This window comes from Polypterus senegalus, chromosome 1 (genome assembly GCF_016835505.1).
Source record: "Polypterus senegalus isolate Bchr_013 chromosome 1, ASM1683550v1, whole genome shotgun sequence".
In the NCBI taxonomy this organism is placed as follows: domain Eukaryota; kingdom Metazoa; phylum Chordata; class Cladistia; order Polypteriformes; family Polypteridae; genus Polypterus; species Polypterus senegalus.
The window spans coordinates 247424784-247442539 of NC_053154.1; the positions used below are offsets into that span (position 1 = coordinate 247424784).

Here is a 17756-nt window from a genome sequence, read left to right on the forward strand (position 1 = left end):
TTTTTCAAGATCATTGAGCGAGGTACAGGCAGCCAAGTGGGTTGGGGGTCCTTTGATAGGCAATCCCCTGTAGTTTTCAGTCTGCAATATTCCTTGGTCTGGTGTACACCATGCTTTCGCTGTCAAAGCATTCTTCAAAAACAATGAATCCATCATCACTACACAATGTGCTTTCTGAACGCACTTCAGCATTCCTCTTAATGGTGACGCCCCAAATCAGAAAACAATTCTTCAGTGGGTAGCCAAATTTAGAGAGACAGGTACAACATTGAACAGAAAATCTCCAGGCTGTCCTTGGACTGTACAAATGCCTGAAAATGTCCAAGCTGTGAGGGCATCAATTTTGTAGTTTCCTAGACTTTCAGTGCGTAAACATGCTTTTGCCGTGGGCATTTCCAACATGTCTTTGAAGAGGATTTTTCATGAGGACCTTAATTTCCATCCATACAAAATGATGATAGTGCAGGAAGTCACTGAGAGAGACTGGGAGAGCCATAGAGAGTTGTGCGCAAACATTCTGCAAACCGCTCATCAAGATTCCATCGTCATGAACAGCGACAAGGCACATTTCTATTTGAATTATTGAATAAATAAGCAAAACTTTCGCTAATGGGCCGAAACCAACCTTTGTCAACTTCAGAGACCCCAGCACAGTAAGCGTGTTGCAGTTTGGTGCGCCGTTGCAGAATCTGGAATTGCAAGCCCTTACTTTTTTGAGGAGGGGGGGAGCAATGGTCACCATCATTTCAGAACATTACATTGAAATGCTACAGAACTTTTTTCAGCCCCAACTGGAAGAAATTGATGTGGTGGATGTCTAGTTTCAACAGGATGGAACAAAAGCTCAAATGGTGCAGAGATCCATGCAAATCTTGTGGGAGATGTTTCCTGGGAAGCTGATTTCCCTGCATGGCAATGTCGGGTGGCCTTACCGTTCTTCTGATCTTATTTCATGCAATTTCTTCCTGTGGGGCTATCTCAAGTCGAAGGTATAAATGCACCGACCTCAAAACCTTGAAGCCCTCAAGGACGCTATTCGCCACAAAAACGCTGCTATTCCCCTTGAAATTGCCAAACGAGTCATGCAAGTGTTCCGAAATCATCTCAAAGAGTGCATTGCTAATGATGGCCACCACCTCGAAGACATCACTTTTAAAACACAGTGGAAAAGTCTATTTTGTATACCCTTTCTTGTGTCGTAATGAATTTTTATCTTGTAGCGTTTTTGTAGAATAAATGTTTGAAATGTGGTACTTCTTTTTGGCTCACCCTGTACAATAAGAATCGAATGAAGTATATTATTATCAACTTTCAAGTTTGCCCAAAAACATTTTTCTTTTTTTAAAGCAACTCTGAAAATCTTAAGGTCTGGAGAGTGGGGATGAACCCTGGAATAGCCTAGTTTGATAGCAAGTCAGCAAGTCTGAATGATAAATCGTGATTGCAATACAGGTAGTCCCCAGGTTACAGACATCTGACCTATGACTTACAAACGGGGCCGCAGCAGCGACGCATGCGCCTCTGTAACTGCTACTTTGCCATCTTTGGCCTGGGAATGCTGCAAGGGGTGGCTCGACGGAGGCTGGAGGGGACAGATTTCACTGCTGGCACAGTGTAGTTTCCCTTGGGTGGCTCCCAGCGGTAAGCAGTTACCTGTGGTTCACAGTGAGTGGGGCCACAGCTATCACTCGTGTGCAGGACGGAGGCTTGATGGGGCGGTTCACTGCCTGCCCACTATGCCGCCGCAGCTACTGCTCCTGACTGGATGCAGGCTGGATGGAGCAGAGGGGGGTGTTTCACTGCCTTCCTACCACACACGGCTGCCCTGTTCATTCTCGGTGGGCGACTCGTAATGCTGCAGGCAGTGACCTGATTGTGGCTGAACGGAGGCCATTGAGGGTGAACTGGGCAGCGGGTTGCATTGTATGGTGGGTGACTTTTGAATGGGGATGGTGGTGAGCAATTCACTACCTGCCTTTGGCCGCACCGTGTTTGCTCTCAGTGGGCGGACGCTGCAGGCAGCATACTGTAGTGGAGGCGACTGTATGGTGGGCGGGGAGTGAACCGCTCCTCGCCGCCCCCATTCAATAGCAAGCCTGCTTGTGCTGTTATACACATAGCAGGAAGTTTTTTCTTGTCAGTACATCAGACGTGTTGACAACAGATGCTTTCCAGCTCATCTTAACTTTTTGTTTTCATCCTTCAACAATGTCTCTGAAACACAAATCTGATGCAAGTGCTGGTGATACAGTAAAGCAGAAAAAAAAAACTATCACCATTTAAAATAAAGTAGAAATAATAAAAAGGTCAGAGAGAGGTAAAACTCTACCATTCATTGGCAGAGCACTTGGTTACAGTCGGTCAACAATAGCATTTATTAAAATAATGTATCTGTTCCAACTTACATACAAATTCAAACCTACAGTTCCTATCTCCTATGTAACCTGGGGACTGCCTGTACTTGCATTGTGCTAGCAAAATACCTGGTGGCATATTTCAAATAAGAGTAATTTAAGTCTGTTCTTATTCAAAATAATTACCATACAATTCTTCCATTTGGCATCACAAATTAAACCACCTTCCAATATAAAGGCTGCAATTTCACACTGCAGTCATACACCTACCCTAATATTTAAAACACATTCTTCAAAATCCCTACTTTTTTGGTGACTGTTGATTCTTCTTTCAGAGAGAGGAAGTAAAATAAATATCCATCCATCCATTCATTCACTTTGTTTACATTTTATAAAGTTTAACTTTGTGTTTTGAAATACTTATGTCTACATAAGAGTCAAATCTGACTTTCTTACAATTTACGAGATGAACGAATGCTTTTTCAATATATAAAAAAATAAACTCTTTTTTCATGCGGCCAGAAAGCCAATCTACAAGAGAATTTTAACAAAAAGCAAAGACAGGGTAACTGCTTCTTACCTAAACTGGTTAGTCCCAAACCAGCTGATGCCAGGATATCTAGCCCAACTGGACAGACAATAGCAGGACTGCTTCTTGGTGGATCTGGGATACCACTACTATCCAATCCTAAAAGGCACTTCCGTGCTTCATACATGTTTAAGGCATTCCTTTCTACACTTTTTACAATCACTGACTGTAAAACATAAGAAGAAGAGACAAAGCTAGAGGAATATTAGTCAGGTGCATAAAGAATCAAATCTGACATTTTCAGGCATGTTCTTATCATAAAAATATAAATTGAATGTACTGAAAATGTTTGCTCTAAAACAGACATTCTAACCAAAGGTCTATGTGTCTGCTTCTTGTAATTTACACACAACTACTACATATTTCTAGAAACTTCACATACAACATGCCAAGCCTGCATTTAGAAATGTAGGTATATCAGAGAAGTATCAGAAAACATGTACCAACTATAATTTGATAAAAATTTCTATAAAATATAGACAAATTATGCAGCAAAATGAACATTGCATATTTACATTAACACAAGGCATTAAATATATTGTCGAGTTTTCTATTTATATGAGCCTGAAACGATAGGATATACAGAAAGATATCAGAAAACAGAAGCACTGCTTAAATGTTACATTTGCTTTTTATTTCACTAAGAATGCAATAAACACAGACTGAATTTGTGCTTTCACAAAGCATTCCACAAAGACAATAGAGAAAAGAACACAAGATGAATTAAATAATTAACCACATTTCATAATCTGTAATAAAGGTTGGTAAAATAATAACCTGTTTTCCTTATACACAGTATTTATTGAAGCTAATTGCAAACAATATTTCCAGCATTATACATTTCACTTTCATGTAATAAAATATAAGAATATGTCATCTGCCGAGTGCTAAAACACTATTGTTAACTTGCACTGTAGTTTCGGCTCATGTGAAACAAGCTGGAATGAACCGCAGAAGACAATGGGATTTAACTGTATCACTACAGGCTATTTGTAACTAAATAGTGACAGTTACGGTTTCCGAGATAAAATTTAATATCAGCATGAACACAAACTTTCAAGCCTCAGGTTTTCTCAAGAAACTGAAGATGTGCAATGTAAACCAATTATTGTATGCTATTTTTACCATTCAAGAAAGAAAAAAAAAAGTCATGTTCAAATATATAAAGCCGAGTAGATGGTACACTTGAAAGTTTAAAATTATTGAAACAATTATTATTAAGAAAAAAAAGCATTATAAAATGCTTGTATTATATACAAATGAATGTAATAATAAGAGGTGTATTATATCCTAACAGCAATTATTTCCGCTTTGATTACATATGAATTCAAAAAACTTGCACAAAGGTAACTTTTTCTTCAAGCGGGGGTTGAACTATTACAGCACAAATTAATGCTGTTACTTACAACTTGCACAACAAATTTAAAATACACTTTAAGAAGTGATTTAAAAATACCCAGCTGCATAAGAATTATTCCCTATTCTCTAATAAAGATATTAGCAACACTTTTTGCACAAGAAATGATTTAATTCTGAAGGAAACATTTACTATATAGTGGAATTCTTTAAGAACATTACCAGACACAAACTGAATATTTACACATCATTATAAAGTGATTGCTTAATGATTTAAAAAGGTACAAGATAACAAATTATGTAGTACTTCACTGTATGGAGAGGCTGTATAAGTCTCAAAAACTGAGGTCAGTATACAGGTACAGTTTATGTCTTATATAGTCATACTGCATCTGGTTTGTGCCATGTACAGGTATACTACAGAATGCTATGCCTGACTTAGACTTGAGCCTACCAGCCTTTACTCATCAGTGTTTTTGCAGAGCTCATTGTAGTACAATACCTTGTAAAATTCTGATTTTCCTGAAGACATGCCTACAACACTACAAGTTTGTTGAGCACTGTGAAAACTGCACAGTGGTCCTGTGTGGCTGGATGTGGAAAATAATGTGCAGTGCTGTAGAATTTTGTGAAAGATATGTCTGTTTTCTTTACAATTCGTGTTTTAAAAGTATATTACAGCTAAGTGGTATTTACTAACACAATGAGCACAGCCTCAAGCAAGTGTTGTTCCAGAAAATGTATCTGCAAATGGGTACATATTTTAGAGTAGGGGTATTCTGGAAAAATGAATAATTCACACAGAGTCTCTCTAAAACAATTCTTGCTGATGCCAAATCTATCTTGATTTGCATTTGATTACTGTGACCCCTTCTGCCATTGCCATCTTCCATAGTACAATGTCAATTTAAATACTGCACACATTTTAAGCCTCATAGACATCCACTGACTTAAAGAATACACTGACTATGAACTACTTAAGAAGAATACATTTGATTTAGTATCACAAAACTCTCAGTTGTGAATTGACAAATTGTAACATTAGATAATGAATCTTCAAACAATATGCACTACATGATTTGAGCATAGAACTCTAAGATAGTACTGCATGGTGCTAATTTTTATACAGAGATAGTTTTGCTGGGAAATTTATATAATGTTCCTCTGCATATTTTTTTCTTTTTGCATTGGGATTTTGTTTCTTTAGGGTGATGGTAAGTCACTTATCTGGGCAGGGCTGCCTGCCTGTTACCACCAAGACATAGTGGATAATGAAGAGAGTTAAAAATGAGTAGCTGGAAGTTCTCAATGAATTCAATTATATAATAAAATTCCTCCACATATGTATTGATAATTGATCTTATACAGAGATGTTGAAAGGATTGCAGCAGCTAAAACGTTTATTGAACATCTGATAAATAGACTAAAACAACTGGGGTGAAATATCTAAACCAGAAAAGGTTGCAGAGAACAGCAAAGAGTAATATTAAAACTGCATGAAAGAAAGGTGGGAGTGGAGAACCACAAAGATGCGTCAGGAGGGCAGAACCAAAACATTAAATGAAAAGAAGAAAAAAAAAAATCAAAACGGTAACATTAAAAGGAACCTAAAGTGTAAATTGGGTCAGAGACTAAACCCATTAAAAAATTTTAAAGGGGTTGCATAAATTCTACGAATAATTTTGTTTTATAAACTGATGATTGGGAATTTAAGGAAGAATGTTTAACTGCATTTCAAATTAACACAAAGTTCATGAAGGATTAAAATGCCAGGACTGAACTCATATTCAGTGAGACAGAGAGGTTCCTTGCCTGCACCATGAAGATGACCATACAACTTGAAGACCAGTTGGATGGAAACCTTATTGAAGAACAAAAATTAAAAAAGAATGAGGTGAAATAAGGGAAAATAAAGAGATGCCACATGTTTTGAACACCAACACTAGAGGAAAAAAGAAAGACCCTGAGTATTTACAGCAAAGGTCTCAGAATGAAAGGAGCCCTGCTACCCCAAAAAGAATGCAGAATTTAAGAATGCCTAATCTGGACCAGTGCAGAAAAGAAACAATATTACAGCCAGTATTGTAAAAGACAGGAGTGGACTTTTTTTTTTTTTTTTCCAGAAAGCCCAAGTGTGCCCTGACTTTCTGTGAAACCTGCAATGTGTAGGAAACAATAAAACTAATTTATTAAGCTCTTAAATCCTCCTTTGTTCAGAAACGGTTGCAGGACATGTGCGGTACCACTTGGCTTTTAAGATTTCCCCACAGAAAAAAAAATCACAAACAGTGATATCTGGGGATCTTGGAGACCATGGAATGTGACCGTTGCATGAAATGATGCATCTTTCAAACAACTGTCGAATAGCTGCCATCAACTGTTGGGCAGTATGCAAAGTGGCTCCACCTGGGGACTTCTTTTTACTTTCTCGTATACGAAGTATAGGGAAAGTATTGGAATCCTCCAAAAATTCCGTTTCGAGATTTTGATGAATCTTGATGTTTTAGACCTCCCCCGAGTCCAAAAATACAATTTTTGGAAATATGTCTGTGTGCTTGTGTATGTAAACATGATAACTTGACTACCCTTTCACTTAGGTTAACCAAATTTTGCATACAAGTATTAAGTACACAACATAGATTTCTATCAACTTTTGAGCTATTTCCATTAACTAGACGGGTACTTTACCCTTTTTATTCATGCAGCTGCAGGGTCTGATTTATTTAACTTTACTTTTATAACAATTGTTCAATATATTATTAATTTGATTTGCTGTTGGTTATTTAATGTAAATAATATAAAAATATAATCAGTGACTTGCGGTTTACTCCTCAAATATCCATCTTCATATCTGAGAATACGAGAAAGTCTAAGGGAGGTCACTCCCTATTTTTAAAGGCTGAACCAGTTTCTTCGAAATTACGCACCCATGTTGTAATTGCATGAGCAGATGAGACACAATCATTACATCCCAACTGGTAATGACGCTGAAATTCCCTTTGTGCAGCTGTCACACTATAACCATTCTTATTAAAGGCTTTCACAGTGAACGCTCGTTGCGCACCACTCTACTGCTCTATTATAACTAATGGCAAGGGGTTCTAAATGAAGTCGCATTGGTCCCAAACAACTGCTGATGCCCCAGGGTCGCCAACACCTAGTTCCAAAATCTCCCATTCCCCTGCGCCACCCTGTATATCAATTACCATCACTAATATAGTATCAACATCAAGAGTACAACACACAAATTATGATACAGGATTAGCTAAATGCCTTACATTACTATTACACATTTTACTTAAATGATTGGAGAGATGAAGAGAATGTATTTGGTATTAATGTAAAGTGTGTTTAATATAAATTCACTGGTACTGGTTTACAGAATCCTTTCCATACTTAATTTTCCAAAAGAAGAAAATTAAGTTTTGCAAAGTAATAGTAAGTACTATAAGACTAAAGTGAACGAGGTTTCTGTGTCCAGAAACAAAAAAAACTAAGGGATCCTCCCCCCCCAATACTGCATACAGTGATTAATTCAAAACGAAAAATAGATGTTATAACAGCACACAATCTAGATACCCATTTACTTTTATATAAGGAATAAACAGAAAAACTTTAATGTCCCCCTTAGACTGGCTAGCTAATATTGGGCTGCTGTACAATCATTATCAGATATAACATAGGAGATTAACAATATACTTTACACAATGAGCAATTTTTAAAGTAGATTACTGTATTTATATATTTACTTTCTTTTGAACAAATAAGAATAACTCATTTTTTTTAATCATACTTCAGCCTGTAACAGGGCACTGCACCTTCCAATATTGGTTCAATTCTTATGCACAATGTAGCTGGATATATATTTCAGTATTCTTTAATAAGAAAACTTCTTTTGTCAGATGATGGTAATTCTAAAAGAAATCTCTGGATGATAATTTTTAAATTTTATTTTTTTTATTTTGATATACTTTAAAAATCCCTGAAGAGAAACTGTCTTTTTGCATGACTGTTGTGAATTCTGAATATTTAAAAAACTCTGCTTAAATGTATTTCGTAAAGACGGCAGAGACTAAGAGGTCAAAGTAACCTAACACAATTCATGCAGCCTCCCAGACCCAACACTACTCAATAGAGAATAAGGTTATTTTAGAATTTTTGTGACATTGGGTTACCTTGCTTGGCTGCTTGGGCTTTGGTTTGATGCTGATAAAGACATCCAACTGCTCCATTAACTGAGTAATAAACGGAGGATCAACATCAATATCTTCTTTGATATCAAACATCAACACAAGGGGCAGGCATCCCTGCATCATAAACAGAGACAGAGAGAAATAAAAACATAAAAAATTTAGAATGTTTCCAGCAGCATTAATTGTGAGATAACATTACTGGTTTATCAAATCTGTAGGACACAAATACAAATTATATTTCTTCATTCCAACTACTTGCCCTTGTGAGGGTTGTGTTGGCAACATGCTATGTTAGACAGACCAGGTTATTAGCAAACAAATACAAGTCACTCCAAGTACTTCAAGGGAATTCCCAGGTGCTTCTAAGGCAGCAAAGACATATAATCTCTTCAGAGTCTTCTGGGTGTGTTAAAAGTATTGTCGTAGGGGACCATGCCCATTGTATCCTCTTTTGAAGGCACCCAATTTAAAGGTGCAGTAGTTCTAACCTTTGTTGTACAGTCCTTCTACATTGTTTAACTCCTTACTAAATTAGAATCTTTGAGCCAAACAAACCTAAGGAGCAATCTCACTTTGTTGACTGCATGCACAATCTCATTATTTCTGCAATATACAGAGCTAGTGACCATTAATGAGGAGGTTGGCTGACGAGTAAATGAAAAGCTCTGCCTGATTATTTAGCACTTCTTTTACCACTTTCATCCAATAGCACGCCTGAAGCAATGTAGCCAGTACAGTGATCGGTCTTTGAATTTTATGACTGCTTTAACTTTATTCCTGAACAAATCTCTTGAGGTACAGTATTTGAACTGCTCCTACCTAATCAACAAATTCAAGCAGACCACAAGTCCACAAACAGGGTACTCAAATGTGTCAACTGTGGGTTTAAATCTTTTCAATGCCTGTAACGAACGGGAGAAAAGTCACACCCTTGGACGAATCCTGCCTCTACTATTAATAGGTTTGAATTAACTCCATGGAAGCACACAATTTTCTCAGTCCACAAAACAATGACTGAATGACCCAAAGCCTTAACATCTGAAACTCCTTATATATCTCTTGTACTCAACTTCATGTTTTAAAGCGTGGAGTATCAACTCTGAGTGGGCAGTATGGTGAAAAATCCATATCATGGTCTAGTTAAAAATTATTGGAGTGTTGGAATATACTAAGATAATACAACTGTGTATATATATATATATATATATATATTTTTTAAACTAAAAAATATTTTTCAACAGATAAATGTATTACTGATTATTTGTGTACACAGGTATGTCCTTTATGCTATCAAAATGATGCTCTGGTAGTCAAGTGGTTTAAACAGTAAGTATTCACCTGTCTGGTTTGAACCAATAAAAGAGCAGCTTCTTTCTCAGTCACTCGCAGCACAAACAACATTAAGACACAGCTGTTTCCCATTCTACTTCTTTCTGATTATCTTAAAAATTAGACTGAATCACTCATCAGTCTGGACAATAATCTAGAAGTAGAAGGCTCAGTGTTTGCAAAGAAGTCAATACACAAAAATATTACTTTTAACACACTAATACACTGACGAAGTCATATTTTTGGTTTCTTTTTTGTATACACAGATTTAAACAATTTGTAGCAGAACTTATTGTGTTTAAATGTGTTTGCAAGTTTTTCTATATAGATACAGTAATATAGATCCTCCATTTAGTGGGGAACCACTTAAAAATTGCTAATAGGAAATTGTTAATTGCTGGATTATTTGAAACATTAAAACTTTAGTGTATAAAGTTTTATTTATTATTTTTAAATTAAAGATACAGCACACTATTTGTAAAACAGTAAAAACTGATATTCAAATAATTATGAAATAAAATGTATAACATCCATCTTTTTTGTTTTAAAAACAAATATTTAGTTTGGAAAACTTGCCATTACAACACTCTCCATTCAAAAACAGACATATAATATGGGAAACATTAACTATACAAATTTTAAAATGGGGGTTTGCTATATTATGAAAACATTCTTAAGAAAAAGATGAATAAGTTAATAAAGCCACCCTAGTAGTTCTGCTGTGTAGATATGTAAATGTTTAAATGTAACAATATAGAGCAAGTATAAGAAGTATTTACATGTGGCAATATTGCCAACAGTACAGCCATTATGATATTAAGTGTTTAGTAAATGTTCTATGGCGTCTAAAAGTAATCACTAAGTGTAGTCAATGGTCAAAGCACTGGAGTCTAGATCATTCATTGATAGCAACACCATTCATAAAATATGGGCCATTATCTGTAATCTTACAAATATGTTGCCTCTCCTGCAAGCTTCAGGCAACCAATGTGATTCTCAGTTCGTGAGCAGTTGTGTCTCCATTTATTACAAAAATATGCTGCCTACAAGCATCAACTTTTCAAAGTAAATTCCTGAACAATATAATGAACCATTATGGTCAGACATATTTCCAAAATTCTAGTCAAGCACAAATCAGCTATGTGTTGCATAGAGTACCACTTGTTTAAGATCCACTTATATTTAGAATGAAGTAAAGGCAATGCAACGTCAGAAAAATTGTAGGAGGAAATGATGTATGTCTTTTCCTGGGTGTTGGATCATTTTTAAAACTATTGTTCCATACAGGTTTAATAGGAGCCTTACCTTTTGTAAAATAAAATGGGTTGAATACTGTTAACTGCTGAACATCTGCTGAATACAGACATCATTTTTAGCGAAAACATGTGATGGTTACCATGTCATGGCCCTAACATTACTGGGACTTGGTACTAGGCTACTTGCGTAACCTTCATTCACACACTAGACTATGTGGTTGAATTTTAGATGACTGTATAAACAATGGAGTGGAATGCAGCAACACTTTGCACAGTATGCATTTTTATGCAATACCAGATCTATTGAAAACAAAATAATGCCAAATAATACAAATAAGAACTGTAAGGTGACTTAGGTTGAATATTACTTAAACTTCTCATTGTTTCTGGAGACTGCTGCAAATGCAGTAGAAAGAAATTCACACTTTTTAAAAGTTGTTGTAAGGGATTATACTCCTAAAAATACATTGAGCATGACTGCTTGTAATTAGTCATATGATACAGGTGCCAATGAATTAACAATGCAATTGCACTTAGGCAATGTCTCTGTGATTGATTAAAACAATTGCTTGATGTTTAAAGCACTTTAAGTGGGATACCATGATCTCTTTGACAAAACCAGAGGCCTAAATGTAATGAAGTAACTGCCACTTTTTGGAATTAGTATATTACTGTACCTGTAATCATAGTCAAAAATATATAACTAATTGTGCAGCTCTAATGCCAGTCAACCTTTTTCAGAAATCTGAAGAATTTCATCTGGTACACCAGATAAACTGGTTTATTGTCAACTCCAACCAACATCCCACTGCACCAATGCCAACTCACTAGCATTATCCATAGCTTTCAGCATTTCTGCTTGAATCTCATTCATTACTAATGTCATTATCACTGTTTAACTTTTCCAAGAGATCACCACTCTGGTTTTCATGCAATCTTATTGACTACATAACTTTTCATATGAAAGTAATCAAGAAAATGGAGGTAAAGGCTAAAAAACAGTAATTAACAAAAAGTTGAAAAAACTACTCTACATAACCTGTATTGTTTGTGGCATGTCTTCTGTTTCTAAATTGGGAAGAAAGATAGTTAATTATATTTTTAACACTTAGATTCTCTGTACTAATCCAGCTACCTGGAGTAACTATTGTTGAAGTAACAGGAAGGTGCCAAGGGTGTTTTTTATGAAGATTCACACAGCATGTGCAAGGATTTATCGTTTTAAGAAAATTATTGTTTGTATACTTGCAGTCTTTTGTTGCAAAGTGCTTTATTTTTAGGAAAAAAAAATCCTTTTTGGGTCTATATGATGTTAATATTACAATGTATTGAGGTCTTTAAAATTTAATGTGAATGGTCTCTATGACACATACAAAATTAGCAAAATTATCTTTGTTCCCTAAACTACTCCTAAAATTTAAATTTTTTAGTTATTCACAAGAGCTTTAATCTGCATGTGTTCTCCAACCATCATGCAAGTATGATACTGTTCATTTTAGTGTAAAACACTAGCTCAAGTAGCAAAAAAAAAAAAAACATGTGCCAGACTTCAAACCAAGGGTCTGGTAGACAGAAAAAGTTAGGAACTTTGGGTAGCCCACACACTGACTGCCATTTTGCGGCTGGACACAAAAAAAAATTAAATAGTTTTACAGAGCTATTTAAACTTGTCCAGAAATAGAAACAAACAATTAAAGGGGGTAATAAAATAGAAACATTACAATATATGTGCCAAAAGAGAACTGAAGGACCTAAAAGTTTATTTATTTATTTTTGATTTTATTAAAATCAAATAATATTTCTTACAAATAAATCAAGTTTTACAAAAATAGATTTAAAACAAATCAACCCCCACCCCTGAGAAGTAATAAAACTGGTAGTTAGGTAGAGCCATGCCACCTTCTGCCTTTTGTCTTTGTAGGGTCGCTCTTTTGATGCATGGATGTTTTGAATTCGAAATAAATTAGGCTATTGTTGAATCTAATTGCTTAAAGAATGATTTATTAATGTATATTGGATGTTTTGAAATAAAAAGGAGCTTAGGAAGAATATTCATCTTAACAGTGTTAATTCTTCCAGCTAGTGTGAGATGAAGGGTTGACCATCTATGCAAGTCTTGTTTAATTTTTTCCATGCAGACGGCTGAAATTTTGGTGATATAGAGCTTTATGTTTAAATGGGATGTTTACCCCTAGGTATTTAAACTGTTCTGTAATGATAAAAGGTAGGGTATCTAATCTAATATTATATGCTTGAGAATTCACTGGAAAGAGTACACTTTTATTCAGATTAATTCTGAGACCAGAGATCTTTTGAAATTCTGTGAGTGCTGCTAAGACTGCAGGCACAGAATTTTCTGGGTCCAATATACTGTATACAGTACCATATCATCTGCATATAATGAAATTTTCTGTTCCAGTCCTTCTCTGATAATCCCCATTATCTGATCAGTATTTCGACAATGTATTGCCAGTGGTTCAATTGCAATGCAAACAGCAGCGGTGACAAGGGGCATCCTTGTCTAGTACCACGTTCTAGTTTAAAGTAGTCTGAGCAAATGTTGTTGATGCAAACTGAAGCTTCTGGGTTAGTATACAGTAATTTAATCCATGCACAAATGTTGGGCCAAACCCAAACTTCTCCAATGTAGTAAAAGGTATTTCCATTCAATCATGTGAATGCTTTTTCTGCATCCAATGATAATAATATTTCTGGGGTGTTTGATTTAGTTGGTGAGTATATTACATTAAACAGGTCGAAGATTTGAAGATAAGTGTCGGCCCCTAATAAATCCAGTTTGGTCTTGTGATATTACGAGGGAGCACTTTCTCCATCCTTCTAGCTATGATTTTAGAGAGTATTTTAACGTCGTTATTCAGAAGTGAAATTGGTCTGTATGATGCACATTGTAATAAGTCCTTATTTTGTTTTGGAAAAAGTGATTAGTGCTTGGAAAGGTTTGTGGAAGAGATTGGTTATCTCTGGCTTCTGTAAATGTTGCTAATAGGAGGGAGCTAGCTGAGCGAGAATTTCTTGTAAAATTCTGCAGGGTAGCCATCAGGGCCTGCTGCTTTCCACCTTGGAGTGACTTTATAGCATCTAGTAATTCTGATAATGCCAGAGGTTTATCAAGTTCCTCCACACTAAAAGCGTCTATTTGTGGTATCTGTAATGTATCCAGAAATGCATTAGATTGTGTATTGTCTTCTTTAAACTCAGTAGTATATAGGGATTTATAGTAGTCTCTGAAAGTGTGCATTATATTTTTGTGTTCATGATTTTATCTCGTTATTTTATTACGAGATTGCGTTGCACTTCTTGCTTGTGAATTTGTTGAGCTAAAAGCTTATTAGCTTTCTCTCCATGTTCATAGTAATGATGTCTGGATTTGTAAATTAGTTGTTCAGTTTCTTTAGTTGTCAAGAGGTTTAATTCTGAATGTAGAGCCTGCCTCCTCCTATGTAGAGTCTCGCTTGGTAGTCTGGCATGTTCTTCATCTATTTTAGTAATTTCGCTTTTATCTCTGCTACTTTCTTGGCTTCGGATTTATTTCTGTGGGAAAGATATGAGATAATCTGTCCTCTTAAGAAGGCCTTAAGAGTTTCCCAGAGTATTCCTGCAGAGATCTCGGGGATGTATTTGTCTCTAGAAAGAATTTGATTTGTTTGGATATAAATTCAGTACAATTCTCGTCAGCTAATAGAAGGGTTGAGCGCCATCTGGGGTGAGTGTATGGGGCTTAGTAATTTTAGCTCCAAGATCATAGGTGCATGGTCAGAAATAACAATAGCATCGTATTTGCAAGATTTAATCTTAGGCAAGAAGTTATTGTCTATAAAGAAGTAATCAATCCTTGAGTAGCAATGATGTACTGGTGAGTAGAAAGAATATGTTCTTGAATTTGGGTTTAAAACCTCCAGGGTCTGATAAGTTGTGATCAGTTATAAACTTTGTAATTATCTTTGCGGTGTTAGATGCGTTCCCCTGTGGAGGAAGTCCTATCTAAAAGTGGATTTAGAACACAATTAAAGTCCCCAGCCATTATAACTTTATGAGTGTTCAGATTGGGAATGGATGCAAATAAATTTTGTATAAATTCCTTATCATCAACATTAGGTGCATAAACATTTATCAAAATCATTTTACAGTTAGATAAGTCTCCCATGACCATTACATATCTCCCTTCAGGATCCAATACTACATCTGATGCTACAAATGGTACTGTTCTATGTATGAGAATTCCCACACCTCTAGTTTTCTTTGTAAAACTAGAATGGAACATTTGGCCAGTCCAGTCTTTTGCAGCCGGAACTGATCCTTGCTTAGTAAGTGGGTTTCCTGTAAAAATACTATTTTAGCATTTAGACCTGTTAGGTGAGAGAGTACTTTCTTTCTCTTTAATTCGTGATTCAGGCCTTTAACATTCCAGCTTACAAGTTAACTGTCCCATCATGGAGACACTGATTCTGAGTTTTTGATGTCATTTTATAGTCTTAACTGGAAGTGAGACAGCTTAGGTCTTAATTTCCTATTTCCCCTAGAGTTGTTGCCATGCAGCTTATTATTACGTTGGTAGTTATATTTATAATAATAAAGATTAGAGGATAGATTAGGTATAGATCAAGCCTGCTCTCTTCCCCCTTAACCCCCACCCTCCCTTCTGCCTCCCCAAGTGAGGCTAAAGCCCACTTCACACAGTCCCAGTCCTCTGTAATTAAGCACAATAAAACATAAACAGATAGCGCCCTAGTAATACTAAGTAATAATGAGAATATATGAGAATATATGCTGATAAAAACCCGTATTTTAAACAAATAGATCAGACAGTAGATTATTAATCCTTGCTTTATCATTGACCACCATGACTCACTATTATGTATCAGAATAGTCCCGGGATCAGCTTTCTTAATTCCTTTTCTGCTTCTTCCTTGCTAGCGAAGACATAGAATTGACCCTGCCATTCCACTTTCAGCTTTGCCGGATACAAGAGGCTGTATTTAACGCTGGCTTGCCGTAACCGCTGTTTAATGTTGTAGAAGGCTGCGCGTTTAATAGGTGTTGCTGGTCAGGGAAGATACGAATGTGGTTATTTTCATAAATAATATCTTCCTTGTTTCTGAGGAGTGCCATCACCTCTAGCTTAAATGATAATCTTTCAAAACGAATTATAAAAGATCTGGGTCTAACGGTGTTTGATCCACGTACGCGGTAAGCTGCTGCTATTTCAGATTCTGCTTTAAAGTCGTCCCTGATTATTTTAGAAAAAAATTCAGCTGTGAATTTCACAGGGTTTGAGCTTTCTCTATTCTCAAGCAGACCTTCAATTCTGACATTATACCTTCTGCTTCCATCTTCCAAAGCAGCCAGTCTGTCTCAAAGTTTTTTGCATTCGGAGCTGACATTTACTGCTTTTTCCTTGGCACTGGCAGCTAAATTTTCGGCTATTTCAATCCGAGTCGTGAATGTCTCCTTGAGATCCTCCAACTGATCAGTAAGCGTGCTCAGTTTAACCGAGTTTTCCTGAATGTGCTCTTCAATTTTACCCAGCACCTGTCGCGGCTCAAGTTGCATCTCTTGTCGCAGCCTTTCATTTGCCTGTTGCAATTCCAACCACTGCGTTTCGTTTGCCTGATCGAATTCCTGTCACAGCCATTCATTTGCCTGTTTCAACTCCTGTCTCATTTTTTCATTTGCCTTTACCCTTGCTTTCTTATTAGCCTTCTTGCTTTTCTTTATATCTTGCATGAGCTCAGCGAGCATCACCTGCAGTTTAGACATTTCAATTGTGCTTTCTTGTACCATAGATGAAGCAGCAGACTCTACTGTAGCCGGTGTCCCCGCTGCTTCCGGCTCGCGTGGAGTAATTGAAGCGGACTTCAAGGCCTTTTCCAGTTTCAGGTGATCTTCTCCGATCGGCGAGCTATCGAGATCTGCACTCACGATTGTACCTTCGCTCCCCTTTTCGCTCTCAGCCGGCGGCAATGTAGCGGACCGTGGTCCAGAGGAGTCTGTACTTTCGATCATCTGATCCAGGTTTGTCTCTGAAAGGCCGTATCTTGAACTAGGGCTTGCTGATCTTAGCTTGGGTGTAGCTTTAGTTTTAGATTCTTTCAGACCCCCCTTCTTGTTGGCCATGTTTATATGTGCTTACATATACTGTAGCAGTCCCTCTCAGGTTGAATAAATACAGGATATCTCAAGATAATAAGCAAATAATATGAAAAATAACACCGCTGCTAGCGGAGCTCCACTTCAGACGTCCATCTCTCGCAACGGACGAGACCGACTCCGATTTTTTCCAGTTTCAAACAGTATGAAACATTAGTTACCCACTGACTTAGAATAGGAGAATTGAGCAAGGTAAGTCTACGTGCCAATTGTGTAGTAAAGTGTTTCTCCACTTTAAGCCCATCTGGAAGTACACCAAATACAGCTGTTAATGGGTTAGGAGGGATTGTGACTCCGAGGGTGTCTGAAAGGCATTTAAAGATTTTGGTCCAGAATGATGTTAATTAGGTGCTTGCCCAAAACATGTGGCCCAGTGAGACTGAAACTTGATTGCAGTGTTAACATGTTGGATCTTGGCCTGGAAACATTTTGGACAATTTTAAAAGAGAGTGCTGCACTCGATATGTAATTTTGAGTTGAATTCTATGTTTTGTGCATATGGAAATTGAGT

At 36.6% G+C, this 17756-nt stretch overlaps 1 protein-coding gene across 1 annotated transcript in view; it reads right to left on the minus strand.

Annotated features, from left to right (window-relative positions):
• Positions 1-17756, minus strand: part of bicc1b (BicC family RNA binding protein 1b) — a 394885-nt gene that overhangs the window by 62021 nt on the left and 315108 nt on the right. Inside the window, exons 9-10 of the mRNA XM_039771563.1 lie at positions 8475-8606; positions 2935-3109 (exon numbers count right to left, since the gene is read on the minus strand). Coding sequence (XP_039627497.1) covers positions 2935-3109; positions 8475-8606 — 307 coding nt within the window. The remainder of the gene's footprint in view (positions 1-2934; positions 3110-8474; positions 8607-17756) is intronic.